The sequence below is a fragment of the Crocodylus siamensis genome, chromosome 4 (genome assembly GCF_052110815.1).
Source record: "Crocodylus siamensis isolate JL-2025a chromosome 4, ASM5211081v1, whole genome shotgun sequence".
Taxonomy (NCBI): Eukaryota; Metazoa; Chordata; order Crocodylia; family Crocodylidae; genus Crocodylus; species Crocodylus siamensis.
The window spans coordinates 126,218,187-126,242,379 of record NC_143398.1 but is presented as its reverse complement, the minus strand read 5'-3'; the positions used below and the strand labels follow the sequence as shown (position 1 = coordinate 126,242,379).

Below are 24,193 nucleotides of genomic sequence, written 5' to 3'. Positions count from 1 at the left end.
GACCAGAAACCCCATCACTATCTTCTGCTGGAACCATGAGACCCCACTGCTTTCAGCTTGCAAGGCTTATTTAACAATTGCATTTTTTTGTTCCATTGCAGAGATCAGACAAGGAAGTGATTACAATTAGAGATGAGACAGTTTGGTCTAATCATCCAAATGGACTCTAAATCTGTTCCAGGCAGACCAATACATTTCTATATTATATGGGGGAGAAAGAAAAATATGGCTGTGGATCGATGAATCATTGAAAACAGAGCTGAAAGGGACATCAAGGGTTCATGTAATACAACTCCATTACTTGATGCTGGATCATATCTGTCACTGCTGCTGTAACACAAGTTTTGCCTGGTGAGAGTCTTCCTAACACAGCAGTAAAACACATGCCTATCTATGAAGGCAAACCAAAATAGGGTGACACTGCTCACTGGGGTTCAGCACAGCATAGTTCATCTTCCTTGTGAAACTGCCCAAGGTCTCAAGACCAGTCCAGTCTTGGTCCATCTGTCTCTATTGTCCCTCCTCTTTTGAGCAACATCTTTGATAGTTTCTAAGTGCAGGTTAGACAATGATGGAGACACCACAACCCAGTTCTCTCCCCCGATAATTTGCTCCAGTGGATAATCTCCAATGAGCAAAAGGTCTGGTATGACCTCTGTGTAATAAAAGCAAATGTCTATTCTGCTCCAAATGGTGACAATTAAAACTCAGTTAAGCTGAAGGATGAAGATACTCTCCCCTTCTCAAGGTGAAATGAAACTTCTAAGTGGGTAGATGCTTTTCAGATGCAGAAATTTTGCTGGTGTTTTTATTAAAAGGATAGAAAGACTGCTCTTGGACAGGTGCTACTGCAGGTATGTCTCTATAGACGTCTTTACAGCTGTTCCAGTGTGGGAGAGGGATGGGGCGCTTTAATTAGAGCCGCTCTTGGGAGCCACTAATTAAAGCACCCGCAACATCTCATGTATTCAGCACCCCCGCCTCCATTTTGAAGCACAGGGTGCTTTAACTAAAGCTCACTTGACAAGCTAAAGCACCCCCCACTGCCATTTTGAAGCATGGGGACACTGAATACATGTGATGCTGAGACTTTTGTTGGAGGGTGCTAATTAGCACTCTCCAGCAGACTATTAATCAAGCCTGCTCCAACACACTGTAATTAGAATGCATTGGAGCAGGCACTGGGCATGTGGATAGGTGTCCTAAGCTGCCTAAGTTCTCCTTGCAATATGTCCATGGTATTACTTGTTTCATTTCAATATGGAAGTATTATCAAGTTACAGAAACAAATGGAAATTTCAAGAAGGGTATCCTGCCTCTAAAAGTAGAATGTCAGATGGGCCCTTGATATTCCATTCTGACAGTCAATCCAGTCCCAATCATTAATATTCAAACAATCCATAAACATACATTAAAATATAGTGTGCATGTGTATGCAAGGTAGATGTATTACTCTCTCTACTCAAACATCTAAGAGCCTCATGAACTCTAAGATAAAGGTAAAACAGGACAAAAAAGATGCAGGTTGATTTTTGCATTTTTGTAATGTAAACTAACACTTGGAATCAGCACTTTCCAGTACAGCAGAAAGGTCAGGACCCGCTGGTCTGAGACGGTAATACCTGCGCCTGCACTGTTGTGGTGTGGCCACTGGTTTCTGCATTATTTGAAATGCATTTCTACTTGGAAAAATATCTTTGAGTCAGACTGTGGTTGGCCCACTAGCATTTGCAATGGCTAATCTTTCTAATCAGGAAAAAATACCCTGGAAAGGTGCTCAGGTGTATGGTACCTACCCAAATTGGGGGCGCTTGCTGTCCTCTTGTTATTTTTTATCTTGAAAAAGCCTCGGCCAAATGAAGATCTGGCTTTACGTGTGCCAAAACTGTCCTCCTCTCCGATGCTACCTTGAGTTGGGGATTTTGGAGGGAGGTTTCCAAATTTACCACCTTCTGCTGGAGCTTTATTCTGAACAGACAGGGAAAGAAGTCTTCAGGACTCAGCATTAGTGCTCCAAAAAAGAACACCGAATGCTGAAAAGCCATGTGGCAGCTTTTCCACTGTGAGAATAGGGCAGTGGGATAAAATATAGAAAAAGATATTCAGTTGAATATGATCAGGACTTAGAACAATTTAGACTGCCCTTTCAAGAGTAAAATGCATCCGCTACAAAGTTTCTGGGGTAATAAAGGCGGCACCTTAAGATATGGTAATACACAAAAACATCTTCACACAGGCTTGAGATTCCAAGCTCTCTCGTCTCCTTTTAACTTTCAGTTTCTATGAATGCTTGTAGAAACACTGAGAAGCAAGAAATGAGAAAGTCTTTCTGTTTTGATACTTGTGTCTTGTGTACTTCCTGGACCATCACGACTACAACACCACTCCAACTCTACCTGATATTTTTTAAAATGTAAAGAACACTAATCAGGACGTTAGCTTTTCTGTTTTCTGAGTTTTTAGTCATATGCTATTTTAACTTCGTTCTCTCTAGCCATCTGACTGATGACTGAGGTGAATCCATCTCAAACACAGACAATTCCTTTTTTACTAATAGGACATAGTCATCATCAAAAAGTAGCACCTATGATGCTTTCCTCATTAGAGAATAGTGAATAGCTGCCACATGTTAGCTATCACTGCATAGTAATTGTTCACAAATGCTGACTCCTTAATAGCACCCACTGTAAAAAAATTAGCAACTTTACTGCAATACTTTGAACCTGGAAGGTTTCTAAGATACAACATTCAAAATACAAAGCTACCAACAAAATTGGAGGGCCAGCTTTGCCAATATTTTAAAAGCAGGAGCTGTTGGAGAAAAACAGTAATTAGCAGGTAACTTTAATCATTCTCAGGCAGACAGAAAGAACAGGACACATGTGAAGAGACAAAAAGAAGTGGGAGAAAAAAAAACCTCACAAAACAAATGGAGAAGAAGATAAGATATTCTTTGAATCACACTCCACCATCTTATTTGCAGGTCTGCTCCTCCCTCTTACAAACTCTGACACTGAATGGTTAACGAAGCTAAGCTACTGAAAAAAAACACACATTCCACCTTCTGCATGACTTTATGTAGACACACACAAATTACCTCTTCTGGCTCCTGCACAGGTTCTTTGTCCTGTTTGGGAAAGATTGAGGAAAGTTTAAAACCTTAGTTACAACAGGCATCTCTAATTCATTACAGTTACAAATAGCTGAATTCTAAGCAAAACAAAACCAACAAACAAAAAACACCTCTCAGGCACAGTATATCTTACCAATCAATCAACTCCCTTCTTTATTTCCCCCCTCACCCTCGTACACACACATCATTCCCCATGGACTTCATAATATAGTTCTTATTTGGGACTGAAATGCAACAATAACTTATGAGATATTTTCCCTTTTTGCTGCTCTGTCAAACAGCATTACCAGAACAATTTTATCTAATCTTGGGGAGGTGAGTAGAGCGTAACTCTAATCTGACCCACCCATCTAGTTTCAGTTACAAAAGATAAATATTTTTCACTGTCCATCACTGGGACACTTCTAAGCTCTTGTAAGGGAGACCTTTTTCAGGTTAAATGAGAGTTTAGTCTGCAGGACTGTTCTGCCTTTGGCTTCTTTGTTGCAGTGGAGCTTTGGTTGACTTGCACCTGTCTTCCCTAAGTAGAAGAGTGGAACTAGCCTTCATGAGGAGCCCACTGCAGGAGTTTTTAGGCAAACTGTTCATAGCCTGTTTGCAGAGGAAGTTTCTTTACTTGACAAGGAAATTTGGCTGAGACTGTTTATTTTCAAAATGATATAATTAGTCACATGAACTCTCTTGAGTGCAGCAAGCGGTAGAGTGGCGTGAGCCGACTCAGAGCAGGAATGTGGCAGAGCGGAAGCCATGTAGATAAAAATATCCACTCCTCTGCTCTTTGGGTTGTGTGCCCAATGAAACAGGGGCTCAAACATTACTTTTCAGTCTCAAGCTCAGTGATTCTCAACTAGGATGCCAGGTGCCACCAGATCCTTTAAGGGGTGCTATGGCAACTATCCCCTGTGAGAGGAGGTAAGCACTAGCCTCTCCACATGCCTGGCACCGTGCCTGCCCCAACACTCCAGCAGTATGTCCCTCCCACCAGCTTCAGGAACATGGGGGGAGAAAGAAAATGAGTTGTGCTGAAAAGTGAAGCCCCTAACCCTGATAACACCTGTGCTGCCCACACTTATGCTCCAGGAGGTGTGTTCTGCTGTGGGTAGGTGGGCAGGCAAATGTGGGCCTGCACTTTTGCAGCCTGGCTCTTGGAGCTGATGGGAGGGTCCAGCATTCAAGTCCCTGGAGAAGTAGCTACAGTGGCAGGGGTCGTACTCTCCCGCTCTGGTACAGACTGGGGGGCAAGGAGGCAAAAGACAGAGAAAAGAGCAGGGCATGGAAGAGTCACATCACTGCTGCCCTCACATGGCACCAGCTTCTGCACCAGTGGACACTATCACCCCCTTTAATCCCCTTCAGGGACAACTGCCTCCCACAGAGGTTTAACAGGCTCTTCAATATGCCCCATCAAGCAGCCCCTGCCAGCACCGAGTACCACGCACAACCCTTTACTGCAGAGGTGGGCAATTATTTTGGGTGGAGGGCTGCTTAGCAAGTTTTAGCAAGTTGTCGAGGGCCACATGGGTAACCCCACCCCTTGACAGGTGCCCCACCCCCTGGACCATCTTGGGACTGGAAGTCCTGCCCCTGACCTCTGACCCTTGCCACCAGAAGTCCCTCCCCTTGCCCCTGGAAGTACTCCTTGGGAGAAGAGGGTTTGCCATCTTAGAACCAGGAATAAAAAATTATGTACTAAAAATCAAATACCCATAATATTATATTTTAATTCAATTAAAAATATATTTTTGTCTTGATACCTGTGTGTTTGTGATTTATATGTCGAAAAGACTGCATAATAGCTCAAAATGTAGTCTTATTCTTGTATACTGTGTGGGGTGTGCAGTGGTGTTGCGGGGTATGGGTGGATGTGGGGTTTGTGGGGAGGTGTGTCTGTGTCCGTGTGTCGGCTCCTGCTGCCAGGGAAAGGCCTGTCAGGCTTGGAGGGCAGTGCCTGGAGTCACAGGGGGTGGCATGAGTCAGTGGGGATGTGGCCCAGGATGCGGAAAGCCCAAGGAGGTGGTACAGAACTTGCACCGTGCACCTGAGGCTTGAAGCAGCAGAGGCCTGCCTGCCCCCACCACGGGTGGCCCAGGGGTTAACACCACCCTGGGGTAATGGCCCAGTCCCCGCCCCCCAACAGGGGCCCAATGGCCTTGTCAGCAGCTCACCCCCCTATCCCCAAGACAGGCAGGGAGGCTGCTCCAGGAGCTGAAGCCACAGCTCCTTTTTGCCTCTGAAAGCTCCTGCAGCCTCCCCAAGCTTCCCATGCCCTGGGCCAGGACCCTGCCAGGTCATGCCACCCCCAGCAGCTTCGGGAGATGACCCGTGCTGCCCCCAGGGCCAGCCAGGAGCTTCCCCAGGGCTCCTGGGCTCCTCGCAGCTGCAGGAACTTCTGGAGCAGAAAAACAGTCGCAGCTCCGTTTCTGCTCCTTTCACAGCCTCCCCACCCATCTTGGGGCTGGGGAGAGCGAACTGCTGCTGGGCCCCTGTAGGGCAGGGGACCGAGGCCTTCCTTCCAGAGTGGCAGCACCCACCGGAGCCTCCCTTTGTGGGGGCAGCCAGGCCATTGCTGCCCCAAGCCTCAAGCATGGGATGGAAATTCTACACTGCCTCCCCAGGCCATGTCCCTACCGGGTCATGCTGCCCTCAGAAGCCCCAGGCAGCCCCCGTGCTACCCCCAGGGGGGTTGGGAGCCAGTGACAGCCAGGCGGTGCCCCGGAGCCAGTGCCAATGGGGCCCAGAGCAGGGTGGCAGAAGCCCAGGGCGCAGCTGCCTGGGTTCTACAGAGCCCGGCTGGAATACCCCAGCAGGGAGTGAGGGGAGCCACCGCGCTCTGAGCCCCACCAGTGCTGGCTCCCGCATGCTGTGTCGCTCCCAGCCCCCCACCCCGTGGCCAGACGGGGACCAGCGTGCTCCCCCCCACCTCTTACCTGAGCTTCCTGCCCCGGCACAGGCAAGAACAGCCTCATGGTCCCTCCAGCTGGGGAGGCCAGACAAGGCGGGCCCTGCTCTTCCAGGAGCCTGCTGTGGCTTCCCTCCTGTCACTTTTGACAGGAGTCAGAGGCAAATTAATATTAATTTTTAAAAAATTTCTAGGGGCCCCACAAGCCAAACAGAATGGCATGGCAGGCTGGATGCAGTCCATGGGCTGTATTTTGCCTTAACTGATCTGATAACTTGGGTGAAAACAACAGATTGCCTTGTTTCCATTAGGCTTTTCCTGTGGGTTTTTTCAAGTTAAGAACATTCCTTCTCATCTAGTGAAGACACAGCTTGGGTGGGCAGGAGATTGTCTCTTGTAAATTCTCACTACACAAAAAAGACAGATGCCTAAATAATCCAGGACAGATTTTCTCCTTCACTAATATGCAGAGGATTTTACAACTGCGACAGAGCAGTACCAATGGCATTATACCATCTCAGGGATTTTTCCCATCCCCTAGGTATTCTCAGCCAGATTTTAGTCCTGAGGCACTCAAAAGGACCACAAAGAGTAACAAGAAAAGCTGGTCTCCAATCTCAAGGGGAAACACAATAAAAACAAAACCAACCACTTGTGATGTCTCTTTCTTCAAACTGTCCAGACTGCTGGATTTCTGCAGGGCTGAAGTTCTAAAACAACATAAGACATTAAAATGTTGCATCACCTGCTATGAACTATGCTTCAACACTGAGTGTATTTTAAAGTAAAAGCCTACATAGTTTGTTACTATATCATTTAAAATGGTCAAAGCAAAGTTGAGGCAATCACTGCATTGCTCAAAACTCCTGTACTTCAGTTAGGCACTGCAATGAGATAGATCTTCCATGTCATAATCGCTGTGTTTGAATGAAAGAGGAAGAGCCAATATTGTACTGACAGGATACTTAGCTCCCAAATTCTTTGCTTCTCAGTTTAAATAATATTTAAAAAATGTTAACTGAAATGGGTTTACATGAACCAAACTGGGTTTGCATGCATAATTTGCTGTTTTCATTGTTTAATCTTCCTATATGTATCCAGCAAAAATGCCTGTTTTGTATATAGATTTCATGAATGCCATATACCGGGACATTAAACATTCTCCCAAGCTGAAATAATACTTTAAAATATATGTATTTGTAAAGCATAAAAACAACTATTTTAAAAGAAGGGAAAAGTTACCTATTTTGGGACTGTATCAAAAACAGAGGGGCTGGAAAAAGCCAACCTACTTCAGGATTAGAGTCAAAAAGGAAAATGCACATACCAATTTAAGACCACATTAAACATTTGAAAAACACTGAACTAGGATTCGACTTAATTTTAGCATCCTTGCCAATAAATATTACCTAATTGCAGTTTAAAAAAATGTAGGCCAAGTCATGTATGTGCATTAGCATATACTATTGATATTTAGCAGTATAGGTCATAAAGAAGTAGAGTAGAGTTGAAAGGGACCTCCAGAGATCATCTAGTCCAACCTCCTGACTGAGGCAGAATCTTCCCTATCCAAACCATCCCATCCAACCATAATCTAAATTCTACATAATACTACCCTCAACCCTGACACCCATAGGTAAAATGGGGAAACCACAGCAGCCAATGCCCTGCTTCTATAAAATGTTGTCAGTATGCACTCAAGAGGTTCCAGGTAGAGGACCATGCTCCCTCACCCTCACTACAGAGGAAGGCAAAAATCCCCACAGCCCATACCAATCTGACCATGGGTTAAAATTCCTTCCTGTCCCCAAATACGGTAATTGGTCTGACCCCGAGCAGAAGGACAAGAACTTCTAGCTAGGAACCTCTGGCTTCACTCCTAGTAGAAGAATCAGCACACCCCAGTTGAAGTCCCCAACCTTAGCTGTAGCAAATACCCCACGCTTCTGGGGAGGTTTAAAAATCACCCTGACATGTATATCAGAAAAAGGGGCAAAGGGGGAGAACAGGAGCAACCTGTGAAGCCAAAAGCATGGGAAATACCCATGGTAGAAAATAAGCATAGCTATGCCTAGATCATCCCTGATCAGGGGCTGTCCAACCTCTTCTTGAACACCTGCAGTGATGGAGAGTCCACAACTTCCCTAGGCAGTCTATTCCACTGTCTCACAGCAAAGAAGTTTTTCCAGATATCCAATCTAAATTTACTTTGCTGCAAATTCAGACTATTAATCTGTGTCCTCCTCTCTGCAGCAAGAAAGGAAAGGTGCTTTACCTCTTCTTTATGGCAGCCCTTCAAATATTTGAAGACTGATATCATGTCCCCTCTTAAACACCTTTCCCACAAGATGAACCTTTTCCACATGCATAGCTCTTTCAGCCTCTCACACAACTTGCCTTCCAAGTCCTTAACCATCTTTGTTGCCTGCCTCTGGACCCACTCAAACTTCTCCATGTCCTTTTTAAGATATGGAGCCCAGAAATGCACACAGTAATTCAGATGAGGCCTAACCAGTGTTGAGTAGAGAGGCACTATCACCTCCTGTGTCTTACCCCTAATGTTTTTATTGATGCATTCCAAGGAATGCCCGAGGACAGACCCCTATGGACTCCACTCAAAACCTTCTGCCATTCTGACATGGACCCATGAATAATTACCCTTTGCTTGCAGCTATTGAGCCAGTTATCGATACACTTTGTAGTAGTTTTATTCAGTCCACATTTCTCCAATTTGTTTATGAAACGGTCATGTGGGACCTGGACAAAAGCTTTGCTGAAGTCCACATACACTATATCCACAGCATTGCCTTCATCAACCCAAACAGTTACTTTGTCAAAGAAGGAGATCAGGTGTGTTTGACGTGACTTGTTTTTCATAAATCCATGCTGCCTGCTTCCAGTCAACCCTTCTTCCCGCAGGTGACCTTGTTTAGGACATGCCCCAGTAACTTCCCAGGTATTGAGGTGAGGCTAACCTGCCTGTAGCTCCCCAGGTCCTCCCTTACTGCCTTTTTTAAAGAGGAGCACCATGTTGGCCCTTTTCCAGTCCTCTAGTATCTGTCCTGTCACCCACACCTTCACAAAAATCATTGCCAAGGGCTCTGAGATTTCCTTAGCCAGTTCCTTCAGGACCTAGGGATGAAGCTCATCTGGCTCTGCTGACTTGAATTCATTCAGACCCAACAAAAGCTCTCTCACCATCTCTTTTGTTATCTCCTCTCTCAGCTTGCCCCCTTTCTTATCCAAATAATCCCTGTTAGGTATTGGCAGCTGAACTTTTTTTGTGAAGACTGAGGCAAAGTAGCTGTTGAGTAGCTCTGCCTGCTTTGTATTCTGATTGAGGAGTTCCCCCTGACTTGTTAATGGAGAATTCATAGCTTCCTTGGTCCTTCTTTCCTGGACAACTTACTTATAGAACCTCTTCTTGTTGTCGTTAGCCTCCTTTGTGCCAGGTGCAGTTTGTTCTTTATGTTTGCTTTCCTAATTTTGTCCCTGTAGGTTCTTGCTATTCCCTGGTATGTGTCCCAGGTGATCTGCCTGTTCTTCCATTGCCTGTATGTTTTCTTTTGTATTTCAAGCATTTTAGAAGCTGCTTGTGCAGTGACATTGGTCTCTTGCCATTCTTCTTGTGCTTTCATTGTGCTAGGGAAGATTTTCTTGTTGGACTTCCAATACTGTGCCCCTTAGAAGCTCCCAGCCCTCCTATCATGCCTGTTAACTCCCTGATTTGGATGAACTCCACCTTCTTGAAATCTAGCATCCTAATTTTGCTGACCTCATGCTTTCGCCATTGCAGAAATCTAGTGTATTGTGATAGTTTCCTCCCAAGTTACCCAACTCCTTCACATCTTCCACCAGTTCTTCCCTGTTGGTCAGGACAAGATCCAAGACAGATGATCCCCTAATTGTATTCTCCACTTTCTGGAAGAGAAAATTATCCTCCAGAGGTTAGGAACCAGCATGACATTTTGTTTTACTGCACTGTTTTTCCAGCAGATACCATCCCATAGCTTTTGGATAAATTTGTCACCTGCTTGAAGAGTACCTCATCCACCTCCTCTTCCTGATTAGGTGGCCTGTAATAAATCCCCACCATTATATTGCGGACACATTTTTCACCTTTCAACTTCACCCAAATGCATTCTGTTTTGCCATCTTCCTCCTCTTGAACCAAGGAACAAGTGTATGTGTTTTTGACATACAAGACAATACCACCACCCTTCCTCCCAACCCCGTCCTTCCATAACAGTGTTACCCTCAAGGCTCCCATTCCAGTCATAAGAGCTATCCCACCAGGTCTTAGTGATACCAATCAGATTGTAGTTCTTTTCACAAGCTGCAGCTTCCAACTCCACTCATTGTCAAAGAAGCCAAATCCTTCATCACCAATCGGCTCCTTTAATCTTACTCTTTTCGTTGCACACCGCCGCACTGCTGATTGGCAGAGGGCCCCCCACTGCTTGCTGCTGATCAGCCAGGAGGCAAAAATGCCATAGTTTTTTCTCCCACTGGCTGGAAGGCAAAAAGCTATGCCTCATGACCCCTCCTCCAGTCACCAATCAGTAGCACACAGCAGGGCCATCAAGGCTCCTTCACCAATCAGCAGTGGGAGAGCACATGGCAGAAAGAGCAAAATTAAAGGAGCCGCTGCAAGCGCAGCTCCACTGTGATTTAGGTAGTTCCGTACCTATGCTGTAAGGATTTAGAGAGGGAAGGAAAAAATACACCACACCACAAGAACCTGCACTCCAAGCACCTGCACCAGGGCCCTTGCCCCCCCCCAACACACACACACACACAGTCTCCTGCTCCTTGGCTCCCTCCAACAGCAAACTCCCTAGGCAAACTCCTTCTCTGTTTGCTGTCCTCTGTTTCCCCCACAATTTGCTACGGGCTACCTTTTTATAAGGCTGCCTATCCTAGCTCCATCCCTCAGTTACCTAAACCAGCTCCACCCAGAGCAAGCCCTATCACTTAGTCATTCCAAAAGGGGGAAGAAAATAGCAAAGAGAAAGAAGGAAAGAAAGAAAGAAAGAAAAGAAAAAAAAAAAGAAATCATACACCACAGGGGGCGGAAAAACCCCAAAAACACACCAGACACTAGGCAAACACTCTAGCAGCAAACAGCTACCCTAAGTCACTAGCACAGAGAAAAGTCTCTTCAAGGAAGTCCTATACCAGAGTTGCTTATCCCAGAGCCACTGCTCTCTGCTTACTGCTCAGCTTACTAGCCTATAGATACATCCTCTATGAGACTTACGCTTCTATGTGTGGCAGAAAGGAAAAGGCTAGCACATGTTAGTAGAAAGAACACTTAAAATTATTATAGGAAACTGAACTGAAAAGACCACAGCAGTAAATCAAAATAGTTTAAAATGAATTATCTTAATTAGAATTATTGCACACATTTCCACACAATCTTTAAAAACACTTCAAAGGTCTGGCAGAAATGCGTCTCAGGAGCAGGATCTCATTAAATGATATAGTACTTACATTTGACTATCACACAATGGTGCTTCAACAGAGGAACTTGGTATTCTCCCTTCACTGAAAAACAAGACAGTAGAAGTATAAGATATCTAAGAATCTCATTAATACATCCTTCCTGATGCAGACATACTACCTTCTTATCTAGTCTCCAGTCACAGTATTTGACTTTAAAAATAAAGAAAATACAAAAATCTCACCCAATGCTCTTGTTATTGATAGCTGTCCTGTCTGAGACTAGTTTCAAAAGAAACCTGTTTCACAATATCAAATCTCAAACAAATCCATTTCTCAGATTTCTTAGCACTGACTCATCACCTTCCTGGTGGTTTAGCTCTGGTCCTGTTCCAGCCACAGCTTAGAGCACAGAGCTGGCTGCCATGATGGCAATCGCACTGGTGTTGTCAGCTGCTGCTGCAGTACAGTAGTGGCAATTTGCGTTCCCCACCCCTGCTCCAAAAAAGCAACACCCAGGGTGTCCCCTTTGGTTACACTGCTATCAGCTGACTACTTACACTTTGGTAACACCTTGCTGTAAATTTTAAAAGCTATGGAAAAATCTACACTTACTGCAAATTTGCCTCAATGCAAATGATGCTGTTGTGTCTATAACTAAGGTGTTTATATGAAGTCCAAACAATTCTCCAAAGCAGGGGCTGTCAACCAGGGGTATGCGTACCCTCAGGGGTACATAGAAATGTCTTCAGGGGGACATGCCAGGGCATGGCAGTGTCTCCCTCACCTCTTACCTGAGGGAAGGCTGTGCCAGGCACTGCTGGCCCCATGCAGCACACCACAGCGCCTCTCAACCCCCACCCCAGCTTGCTCTCTTGATTGGCTGCCAAGGTTTCAATGGTGGGGGAGGAGGGGTAAGTGTGTTTCTATGCAGGAGCAGGGCCAGGAGGTGGGGGGTGCAAGGGCAGCATCGTCCCTCTGTGGGCCACACAAACACTGCCTGGCTCAACCAGGAGGCAGGGTCACATGTGGCGGTCACCACCACCACCACCACCCTGCACCGCTTTCCCACGGCTGGTTGCACATGCGACTCCACAGACTGCTGACAGGCGATGTGCAATTGTCTGGGCCTGAGGCCCATCAACAGCTTGCAGAGCCTCACGTGCAACCAGCTGTGGGAAAGTGGGGTGCAGGGGCAATGGCAGTGGGTGGCAACAGTGGCTGCCACGTGCAAGCAACCCCCACCCAGAATCCAGCCGTCGCCACCAGAAGGGGTACACTTGCTAAAAAGGTTGAAAACTCCTAGCCCACAGCAGAAGATTCTCCACTGCATTAGATCACCTTTCTGCTCATTCCATCCATGTCAACGTCTTTTTTTCTTGCAACACACTGAGGTCACATTGTTGGTGCTTCATGAACAACAAAGAAATACTTTTTAGATTTTAAAACCAACAAAACCCATTGCATTTGGAAAGCAAACAATTTGGCCCCGTTCACGTTCCAATATATCCTTGCTAGTTTCCTGAAACTGACTTAACTTTCCAATTGTCCATGTGTCGCTAACAAACTCAACTTTAATTAACACTCTAGTGGTATTTTTTGGATACATATGCCACTTAGAAACAGAAGTGGCCATACCTTGTTTCACTTCTAATTCCTGGGTTCAGCTGTGCTTTTACTTTTTCTGCACCTGCTTTGGAGCTTTTTGGTGTTGATGAAAAAGAAGGGATTGAGACCTGCAAGATGCTGGTGTGGACCTGAAGGGAATTCTAAAGGAAGAAAGAATAGATTGTTACATTGCTATGGGTTAAAACTATATAACTACTAAATGAAAGTAAGAATAAAATAGAAACAGATGTATGAAATACTGTATCTCCAGGGTGTAACAAACCAATATATTCCCATATCAACTTAATTTGAATGCTTGTAAAATAGGCCAGGTAGCACTGGAGATTAAGGACTTGCATCACTATAATCAGCATTTAGACCTTCACAAGCAAGAAATGGATACATAATATATAGTCCAACACCCATGTAATGTATTTGAATTCAGTCCAGAATTACAGCAGAAAAAATTAAAAAACCTAAAATAATTCTAATCAGATGGGGGGAAATAACTAATTCTTATACAGTTGGCAGCATTCCCACAAAATATGTACTCTCCACAAAAAACAGTGGAAGATTTAAGGAAACTTCCCAAAACCCAGAAGGCTCACCAAAATGCAGTCTTGGCTTGTATAATACAACACCACCAGTAGTAACCTTTTCAAGTAGTGATATACTGAGAGAATAAGACAGATACCTCTTCAAGGAAGCTCATACTATACTCTTCACAACCTGGAGAACCAATTACCGGAGTAAGAGACAGGCTCTTTTCTGGATCAATTAAATTCTGTGCATCCAATAAAACTGCTGAAACAGATCCTGAATTCACAAACTCTTCATATTCACCTTCTTTGCCTAATAGAAGAAAAAGGGAAATCCTGTGGGCTTTACTGCTGCACACAAGATAGGGTCTGTTTTAATGAAAAGCAAAGCATGATTCTTGTTTATGGACTGAGGGTAGGTCCCTGGAGGATGGTAATGGTGATGGAAAAAAAGTGTAAGAGTAGGGTGAGTTGCTTCTTTAATCTTTTCCTGCCAGAAGTCGTGACTTCCCAACACAGTTTTAAAAAAACCCTACTCTAATGAAAACAATCGCAACAGCACTTAACAGCAGACATTCTAATTTCAGCAGTACCAAGTATCAATGACCCTTAGGTATCTATATGATTGTTGCAGTTGGGGTGCCAATATCTAATAAGATGATTAAATTCTCATACTATGAGCCACACCCTTTAATGGTATAACATGGGATAAGCTCCACTGACTTTAGTTGAACTACATCAGCTTTCACTACCTGAGGATATAGCTTTGTAAAATCCCTATTTTGTAGAATGTGATACCAGTAATATTACACAGAACTTTGGCACACTTGAGATTCAACCAGAACTTTTTATTTATTTAATCCAACAGATGAATTTTAACTCATTGTTTTAAATGAATATCCTAAAATCATGTGGGTAGTGGATTCCAGACCAGACAAATTATTTCAAGTGCCATGTGCTTGTGGAAATTGGAAGTGGGACCCTGACTAACACCTGGGGTGAAATATTCTGAAGTGCCATGCTAAAAGATAGAGACTAGAGATATGGGACTATAGTAGGGGTAGGCCAGAAAATTTAGAAAATTAATATTTATCTGCTCCCAGCTGCCTGTCATACAGCCCTCAATGGCTTGCCAAAACTCATTAAGTGGCCCTCTGCCTGAAATATTTGCCCAGCCCTGGACTAGAGTGTAACTCCACTGCCACCAACATGCCTTGCCAGTTCTAGACTACTGCAGGCTACTGCATGATTAAATTACAGCAGTCTATCTCCAGATAACAGCATCAGCTGGCATTCCCATAATGCTTTGCACCAGAAGCACAGTCCCTCTTAAATAGGACAAGTTGCTCTTACTCCGACTCACAGAAGCCCCTTAAGTGAGGCTCATGAAGGGGTCCTTGTAGAGCAGCACAAGCTGCCTTATGCAAAAACTGAATGGGGAGGAGACTGAACCACAGCAGTGTAAAGAGTCCACAAATTAGGTAGTTTTCTCACCCTTGCAATTTTATTTCTGTTATCATACCTGAAACCCAACATCTGCACACAAGCATTTCAGTGGGAGCATTTTTAATACACCGAACATCTTTGTCCTTATTATAATGTTAAACATCAAAACTCTGGGGCATATATATTTATTTTCCCTATCTTGAATGAACCAAAAAGAAGACGACAAATATGTTAGTCTGAAATTTAAATGAAAAACCAAAATCTCCATTATGCCAGCTCAGTTATCCATAGGTAAAATGGGGAACAAAGCAAAGAAGAAAACAACATAAAAAAAAGAGAGACGGAATCAGTTTCTATCCTAGCTTTAAATGGGGGGGGGGGGGGGGAGAGGGGAAAATTTCCGCCATTTTGCACAATACTGCAAATCAATTGTATCTCATTCTACTAGTTTATAGTTTGCATACAGGTTTCCTCACTTTATAAGGGTTCTGTATGTGCGAATTTGCTCTTATGCAATGACTTTTTATACCAACAATGCAAGGTAAATTCACTCTTATGCAATCAGTGTTGTGAAAGCCCACAGTCAGCTGCTTTGTGCAGTGCATTGTGGGAGTGACATGCACCAAAATAGCGTATGGATCCTTGCTCATTGTCTGCAACATGTTTCTGTAGTTGCCATTCCCATTATGATAGTGCTCTGTGCTTGTGAGTAGTCTGCTGTTGATGAGTATCGAAACGGTCTTGTAAAAGTGGTAGAAATGAGTTTAGGGGTCAGTACAGTTGAGCTGTTGGAACATATCCACATTTGTTACATTGTAAACAAATGTCATTTTCCAAGAACACCTGTACAGCATAAAGCAAGGGAAAACTGCATTTCACTTTCACTGACCAAGCTCTCATTCCCTAACTGGTGCAGTAATATTGAAATGTATGGATTTCTACCCTGCTGATCAATACCAGCATGCTACATGACTGACATTCACAAGAAAAGGTACTGAGGCATTCCTAGTATGAGTCTGTAATTAATTGTCAAAGCATTTTTGTATCTGAATTTAAATCTTACTGGTTGCTTTTCCCAAACTAAAATTTGATCTGTGAAGTGTACAGGAGAGAGAGAACAAAAATTATTTTACCAGCCTCCCTTTTTTACATGTCAAGCAATTTTCACTCTCTCCCCTGCTGCTCTTCCCAATATTAAATAGGTGCATTTGTAATCCTAGCAACCTTCACTCATGTCATGCAAGGGTTCTCATTCATTATCTAGTCACATGAGATTTGCATATGAGGCCTGCAAACTATGTACCTCATGACCCTGGTAAATAAATTACCAGTCATAAAGAGCTACAAAACTTGATCCAAAACCCACTGAAGTCAACAGAATAACTATCACTGACATGAACAGATTTAGGATTAGGCTCTTTATGGGGAGGGAAGGAATGGTTTCAGCGTGTCACTTGTTTAATCAGGAATTTGTAAGATGCCTCTATGTATAGCTTTATGGAAGGGATAAGGTAGAAAACATACTATTCATATGATATTAGGGCATTTTGGCGATCAAGGATATAATGAAAGTGCTATGGGTGACTAAGGCAATGTGAGGTGGGGATTTTTTAAAATATATTTTTATATCAGAAATATTATACAGAATTTCTACATACTTGTGATTAAACTAGAAATACTACTATTTTATACAAAACAGTTGAATTCTAATTCATGGTTTTAAATAACAGACATATTTTTTCAAGTGCCAGGGTGTTTAGGTAGCTTGCTTGAAAAGCTGTATTTTCACACTGTTTAATGGTTCTCAGGATACCTGCATTTTTATTTGTGGTTTTGCAAAGGTCAAGCAAACTCAAACCACAAACATGTGTCCAGAACATCCTAAAGTTTTTATGGAGAAATCTTTCCCTTCTCTTCTTCGAAAATGGTCCTAGGAATAAGGCTGGAGAAGAGTTTTACCGCTATAAATCCTAGGAAAATTGCAAGTGCCACAAGTCACTGGGGGATATGGAAAAGCCCCCCAAATCCCCTACGATTCACTGACCCTACCATTCTGTGTTGACCTCCTTAGATCCATCCCTTTGTGCAGGTCCTCAATATTAACACTCCTCCCTCACAGAGCAATGGCAGTTCATGCAGGAAGACTTCCTTCTCTGTTTCCTAATGGTTTCCTAATGGCCAACCTGCAGTTGGAGTGGCACTTTAGAGACTGGTTCAGAAAGGCACAAGCTTTTGTAAGCAACAACCTATTTTGTCAGATGCTGGTTGTTTGTGGAGGTTTGAGGTAGGTTATTCTGAAAATAATCTGTCTCCGAGTGCAAGATAACTCAATACTATAAGCCACTATGCTTCCTCTGTTGAACGGTGCATGAACATAGAAGGTTAATATTTGATATACTATCAAATTCTTCTGTAAAAATATTAGGTAGCCTTCCAGCTAACAAAACACCACAGTGCATTTTAGCAGTTACCGTTTGGGGCAAATCTAATAGAAATCCAACAGCTGTGATATAAAATGCATATGCAGCACAAAGAATTGCAGAATAAAAACCATGCAATTCTTGAAAGAGTACATCAATGTGTGTGTGCGTGCATGTGCACGCACCCATAGGTTCAAGGTAAGACTGCATAGACCACCAGAAACCCAGTCTTTTCTAACTTTTGAGTGATTTAGATTTCCAAATCAAATAACTCTTTGTAATGCAATTAATATGATGCTATGTAGGCTTTTTAAAAAAGGTAAAATGTAAAACAGATTATCTCTCATAAGTAGGGATCTCTGTAATCATGCCAGAAGTGCCCCCTGTAGCAGCTCCTTTAAATTTTTTTATTTCACTGCTGTTTGCTACTGATTGCTGGGGAAATGAAAAACACAGTTTTAAATATGTTATGGTTTTTGCCTCCCCACTGGTCCACAGCAAGCAGTCCAACCACTGGGGCCCCTCTGCCAATCAGTGGTGGGGAGGCAAACACTGCAGTTTTTGTTTCACTGGCAATCAGTGGCAAATGACCTAGCCAGCCGGGCCCCTCCACCAATCAGGGACAGGTGGAGCAAGTGGTGAAATGAAAAAAAAATTAAAGAAGTCACTGTGTGGGCTACTTTCACTGTGATTTACAGATTCCTACTCATGAAATTTTAACAGCCTCCCCACCACCAGAGCACATCAAAATCCTGAGACTTTAGCACTGCAGCCCACTATTCTAACACAGGATTAAGTGGAGAAAGCAGTCTTCCCAGTCTTGAGGAAAAGACCACTGGTATCAGACTGCTAATTTCTAAGGGTGGCCTAGGGAAGCATGGTCCAACCATGTTTGTTCTCTTCCCACCTACCACAGAAAATGGGGGGCTTTTGTTCCAAGTGGCATCCCTAGGGGGTAAGGGATACAAACAGGGGATAACACCACACCAGGGACAAAAACAGATAACCTGGATCTTTTACAGGTGCTCTGGAAGTTCAGCTATTATTTTGGAAGGTTACCGATTCCTCCCCTCCCCCCGGGAAGCAGACGCAAGAGTGGGGGAATTGCAATTCTTAACAGTTTTAAGTCAGCTAAGTCCAGATGGAATTTAACAAGATAAAGAAAGAGACTTCTACAGCTCAAAGGCCTTTCCCTTGCTCACCTTAAAAAGGCCTAGCTGCAAACCATGGAGATATAAAAGCTTTAAAGAGAATTAGAAAAAAAAATGATGAAATACAAGAGGCAAGTTAGACTATAGGCGACATTAGCAACCACCTGTTAAACGATCAAGGCCAGATTCAAAGTATGGGAATCAATCTAATATGACGACAACGTGTGTACAAAGTAAAGTGCAAAAATCTTCAGACTTGCACTGTACCTTTTTTACCTTGAGCCAGTATGACCATGTCTTGCACTTTTTTATAGCGATTGAGGGATTGTCGAAGTTCTTCTATCTTCCGATCCTAAAACAAAGAGAGTGTCTGTCTGGTAAGAGTAATTTCTTTGTGAAGAGTTGGAAATAAAAAATTAAATCTCTGACCTTAAATTGCCTAAGACAGGGGTGAGCAAAATATGTCCCATGGGCCAGATCCAGCCCACCAGGCCATTCTATCCTGCCTGTGGGGCCCCTAAAAAATTTAGAAAATAAATATTTATGTGCCCCTCGCTCCTGTTAAAGATGACAGGAGACAGGGGCAGTAGGACCCAGGGGAAGCCCCGTCAGGCTCCTGCAATAGTAGGGCCAACCTGGCCCCACCCCCCAGCCCAGTGGAAGCGAGTGGCATGAGGGAGCACAGGGCCTGTGCCAGTGTCCCAGGACCAGTGCCAGCGGGGCCCAGATCAGGGTGGTAGGGGCATGGGGCATGGTCTGTGGAGCTGGGCTGGGTTACACCAGCAGGGAGAGGGGGGAGCTGACCCAGCTCCATAGAACCCTTGCTGACTGGGACCTCATACTCCTGCTGCCCTGCTCTGGGCCCCGCTGGCATTGGCCCTGTGCTCCTGCCAGGCTGCCACTGGCTCCCATGTGCCCGCTCGCTTCCAGTGCCGCCGCCCCAGCCCCATGTTACAGGCAGGAAGTAGCACGCAACCCTGACCCTGTGTGTCCAGAGCTCACCCACAGGGAACGAGCTGGTGTTCAGTGCGATGCAAAAGTGGCCCTCCCCTCCCCATAGTCAGTGCCCCGTGCTGCAGTCGCTCACAGCCTGCACAGGGCTGTACTGCCTCTATTGCGTCACCACCTCCCCGCAGACTCTGAGCGGCTGCAGCACAGGGCGCCAACCATAGGCAGAGGAAGCGGCCACTTTTCCCCAGCACTGAGCACCAGTTGGCTCCCCAGAAACTGCTGCTCAGCATGAAGGAAAGCAGCCGCAGCTGCCTGCGGTGAAGCTGCTTCACTGCCGCCTCTGTACTGCCCAATGTGGCAGCAGCAGCCATGTTAAGCACCCACAAGGCAGCACAGAGGTGGTGGTGAAGCTGCTGCACCATAGCACAGCATGGTGCAAGCTCTGGGCGGGCAGCCACAGCAAACAGTGCTCAGTGGCAGCAAGTAGGGCTGTCCTCCGCACTAAGCAACAGATTTTGGGGAACAAACTGGTACTCAGCACAGGGAAAAAAGCAGCCACTCCCCCTCCCCGTGGCCAGTGTCCCATGCTGCAGCTGCTCAGAGCCTGTGCAGGGCTGTCTGTGTCTACTCTCTGTTGCCACCGCTGCCCCATGGAGCAGCAGTGATGTGGTGGAGAGGCAGGACAGCCCCGCGTGGATTGCAAGTGGCTGCAGCACGAGGCACCAGCTACAGGGAGGGGAGTGAAGGGCCACTTTTCCCCTGCGCTGAGTACCAGCTGGCTCCCTGTGGGTGAGCGTGGGGTATGCAGGGTCAGGGCTGCATGCTGCACCCTGCCTATACTATGGGGCTGGAACACTGGGAGTAAGTGGGCATGCGGAAGCCAGCGGCAGCTGGGCGGGAGCACAGCACCCGCACTGCTGTCCCAGGTTCAGCACCAGCAGGGCTGAGAGCAGGGTAGCATGGGCATAGGGTCCCAGCCAGCAGGGGCTCTATGGAGCCAGGTCAATTCCCCCCTTCCCTGCTGGTGCAGCCCAGCCAGGTTCCACAGACCCCTGCCAGCCCATACCCCACACTCCTACTACCCTACTCTGGGTCCCGCTGGCACTGGCCCCAGGACACTGGTGCAGGCCCCACGCTCCCACTTGCTCCTATTCCCTACCGCCACTTTCCTTACTTCCCTGCTCGCCCACTGGCCAGCCACTCTGCACTACATGGCTCCCATACCCTCATCCATATCCACACACACATCCCGCCCCTCACAAACCCCTTGTGCAATCACTTCTGCGTATACACCACAAGCACTCACAAATCAGGACCAAAGTATTTGTTTTAATTAAATTAAAATATATTATTATACATGTTTGATCAGTTCACAAAAAATGGTAAGTCCCCTTCCAATTTTGGTAGATACCTACACATAAGCAAAACGCTGTGTCCAAATAGACTATGTTTTAAGATGGATCTCAGCTTCATCTCATCTCTAATAGCAAACTGAAACACAAGCTAAATATATTGTCATTCATGAAGAAAGGGATATTTAGAATATTGCTTTATACAACCAAGGCCAAATTTTCAAACTACTTGTACAGGCAAGGATGTGCCAGACAGAACTCATAAAGACCGTCTTGTATTCCCATTTAAATCAACTGCAAAATAGGATTTGACTTCAATAGGAAGAAGCCTCGGCCCTTACTAATTTAATTTTCACGGCAAAGTGGGACAATTTATATTCAAGCTCCTAACAGCCAGTGCTAACAGAGGGGCACTTCTCACAACAAATGAATGTCATTTGAATGACAGTTTTACTACCTTTTCTTCATTTGCTGCCATTAGAGATTCCACAGCCTTCTTCATTTTCTGCACCTCCATATCTAAAAATACACAATTTACATAAGTCAGTTTAAAGAAGCTACTAAATAAAAGAAAAGCATTGACAACTTCTGAGGATGTTGTAATTGCATTACAAGTAACAAGAACAAAAATACAAACCAGGAGTGTAGGGGGGCCCTCAACATGCTTGGTGAAGAACCTATCTGGTACTGATGGGGAGTGCATACAGAGGCCCCCCTCCCCACGCCTCCACAGCTCAGCAATAGTCTGTGGGGGGACCCTGGGTGCCCCCCCGACCCAACTGCCAAGCCACGGGGGATGCAGAGGGGGGCCCCCTGCATGCTCCCGCAGCAGACCCAGAAGTGGACTCGAAGTGCTCCTGGTCCACCTCCAGGTGCACTGCCGAGTGCCCTGGGGAGCACCCTGCACTTCTGTGGGACACTCCATGCGCCCCAGCATCGCAGCATTCACTAGCCGCCCCTAGAGGTATGTAGAAAAAAAACATTTAAAGTTGTGTCTGTGTCCAAATTGCTAAACGTTTCCAAATCTCTCTGAATCAATTTGGAGGGTTCCGATTTGATTCGGAGAGATTAAAGGGTCCAGTCCTCTGATTTGATTCAGCCACCAAATTGAGCCAAATCTCCACCGAATCAATCAGGGACCGAAGTTTCGCACAGCTCTACAAACCAGTGCTCGCTACTTCTAATGAAAAAAGAAACATTCAAAAAGCTCTTCAGCCATTTTAAGATTTAAAAAAAAGGAAATAAATATACCAAGTCTGCACACCATTAAAAAATAAATATCACAAGGAAACTGCAGAGTCAAAGGTAACTAAATTATGCTTGACCTCCATTATTTGCTTATTTAAACGCTTACAAATAAAAGCTTCAACATAAAAAAGTTATAGCGCAATAAAATAGTTCTTCATTGTGACAACAGCCAAACATTCCACAGGGCATTTCAAACCCAGCAATACAGAGCAATGAATGAAGCAAGGGAGTGTGAACATGGTGAGAAAAGCTTTGCGTAACGATGCTTAGTCATAACTCAGAACGGATGTAGAGATGAGAACAGCATGATGAAATGATATGCGTATTTCACTGTGATGAGCAGTCATGTTAAAATACACACTGGAGTTTCGTTTTGGCAAGTCTTTAAAAAACAGAAGTCAGTACAAACTGTGCTTCATCTATAATCCTTATTTACAAAGAAAAAAAAAACCCAATTCTATTTGAACACTTAAGCAATCAAAGAGGTTTGGGGTTTTTCACTGTGTGTTAATCTGAATACAAAAGAATGGGGATATTCTTTGTTTGTTAGAACTTGCCTGAATGATCAAAGACATTTTTTCATTTATAATATCACAGATTACTGATTAGTAACAATGGGACTGAGAGGCAAAAAAAAAATCTTCCTAAGCAAAATGTGAGAACAAGGAAAGATTCAAGTTTATATATAGCACTCTATGCATCACTGGCTTTCTGGATAAATGAAGCTTCAAGTTAGATATGCTAGAACAAATTATCTCCTGGTACAACTCCATTCATTTCAATGGAGCTATGTCCAACAGGGAATTTGGCTTAGTAGTAACATTGTGGCTACCATTTTTTTTTATTTTTTTTTTTAATAGAGGGAACTTTTTATTTATACATGTATTGCATACTATAACATCTATGTTATACCATTTGTATATTAACCATTTGTAAATTTGGCTTCTACAAGGATCAATTTAATCTCTTTCAGGACAACCTAAGAAGAGGTTTATCTTGCCTGCAGTGTAGGTGCCCAGCCTTCAACAGGTACAGCAAGCCTCTGTTAGACTACTCCTGGAAACAAAAGGTTTTGCTTAATAGCTTTTTCTATAGACAAATTTACATTAATAGCCATAATCTTTTTCAATGTCTCTCCATTCCTAATGAAAATGTAACCAAGGGTTATAGATGATGCAATCTAACAGCTTTTGTTAAAGGAATTTCAAAAACACATGCAGAAAGCTACACTGGAAAGCATGTCCGAAGAATAAATGCTTGTGGAAAGACGCCAGAAACCTTACTTTTATCTTTGAGCTTCTTTTTACAGTTTTCATCTGTGCAAGAAAATGCATTATATTTGGAATTAGCAGACAGGTTATGACATTAAATAAAAATGTTAACATCATGTACTGCTATTTTTCACACCATTAATGAATAATTCCAAATAATGTTACAAACCAGAGTGAAACAAACAAACTATTTTTACATTATAAAGATTCACCTATATAAAACCTGAACACTCTCTCTCTCACGCACACACACACCCTGCTCATCTGACTAACTTCGGCAAATTAAATAGAATCACCAGTCTAAGGATTACTGGCACGAAAACACACCAGATTCTCAGCATTATTTTCATATATATCTTCTCATATGAACAATCCTCCCAAGAGATTACTCATAACCCAAGGTTAGACATGACGTGTTTGAAATAGTAATTATTTATGACAGAGTATATTTATTTAATTAAACATACATCTGGTAATTTAATAGAAAAATCAGCAAATATTTAAAACTGCCTGACCTGCAAAAAGCTTTATTTCACATTGTTCAAATGCAGCAGAGCCTTGGCTCGCTATGGCAGAAACGCCAACCCCCCCCCCGTTCGTTAATGAACTTTGTAAAATAGGATTCAGTACTACATGTCAGTGAGAGTTCAGCTTGCAAAGCACCAACCCAGAAACAGTTCAATATGAGTAATACATATAACAAAAATGTTAAAAAAAATAGCAGGTAAACAAA

The 24,193-nt window shown here is 44.1% G+C and overlaps 1 protein-coding gene across 16 annotated transcripts in view; it reads right to left on the bottom strand.

The window, feature by feature from the left end:
• The window catches only part of PPFIBP1 (PPFIB scaffold protein 1), a 207,340-nt gene that overhangs the window by 26,711 nt on the left and 156,436 nt on the right, over window positions 1–24,193 (bottom strand). For 8 of the 16 annotated variants that reach the window (XM_090043702.1, XM_090043703.1, XM_090043700.1 and 5 more), the window contains 9 exons: window positions 23,473–23,505; window positions 21,399–21,460; window positions 18,906–18,990; window positions 13,777–13,934; window positions 13,113–13,243; window positions 11,526–11,579; window positions 6,682–6,742; window positions 3,098–3,127; window positions 1,797–1,968 (listed from right to left, as the gene is read on the bottom strand). In XM_090043702.1, coding sequence (XP_089899828.1) covers window positions 1,797–1,968; window positions 3,098–3,127; window positions 6,682–6,742; window positions 11,526–11,579; window positions 13,113–13,243; window positions 13,777–13,934; window positions 18,906–18,990; window positions 21,399–21,460; window positions 23,473–23,505 — 786 coding nt within the window. The remainder of the gene's footprint in view (window positions 1–1,796; window positions 1,969–3,097; window positions 3,128–6,681; window positions 6,743–11,525; window positions 11,580–13,112; window positions 13,244–13,776; window positions 13,935–18,905; window positions 18,991–21,398; window positions 21,461–23,472; window positions 23,506–24,193) is intronic. The other 8 variants (XM_090043709.1, XM_090043715.1, XM_090043713.1 and 5 more) reach the window with 3 other exon arrangements.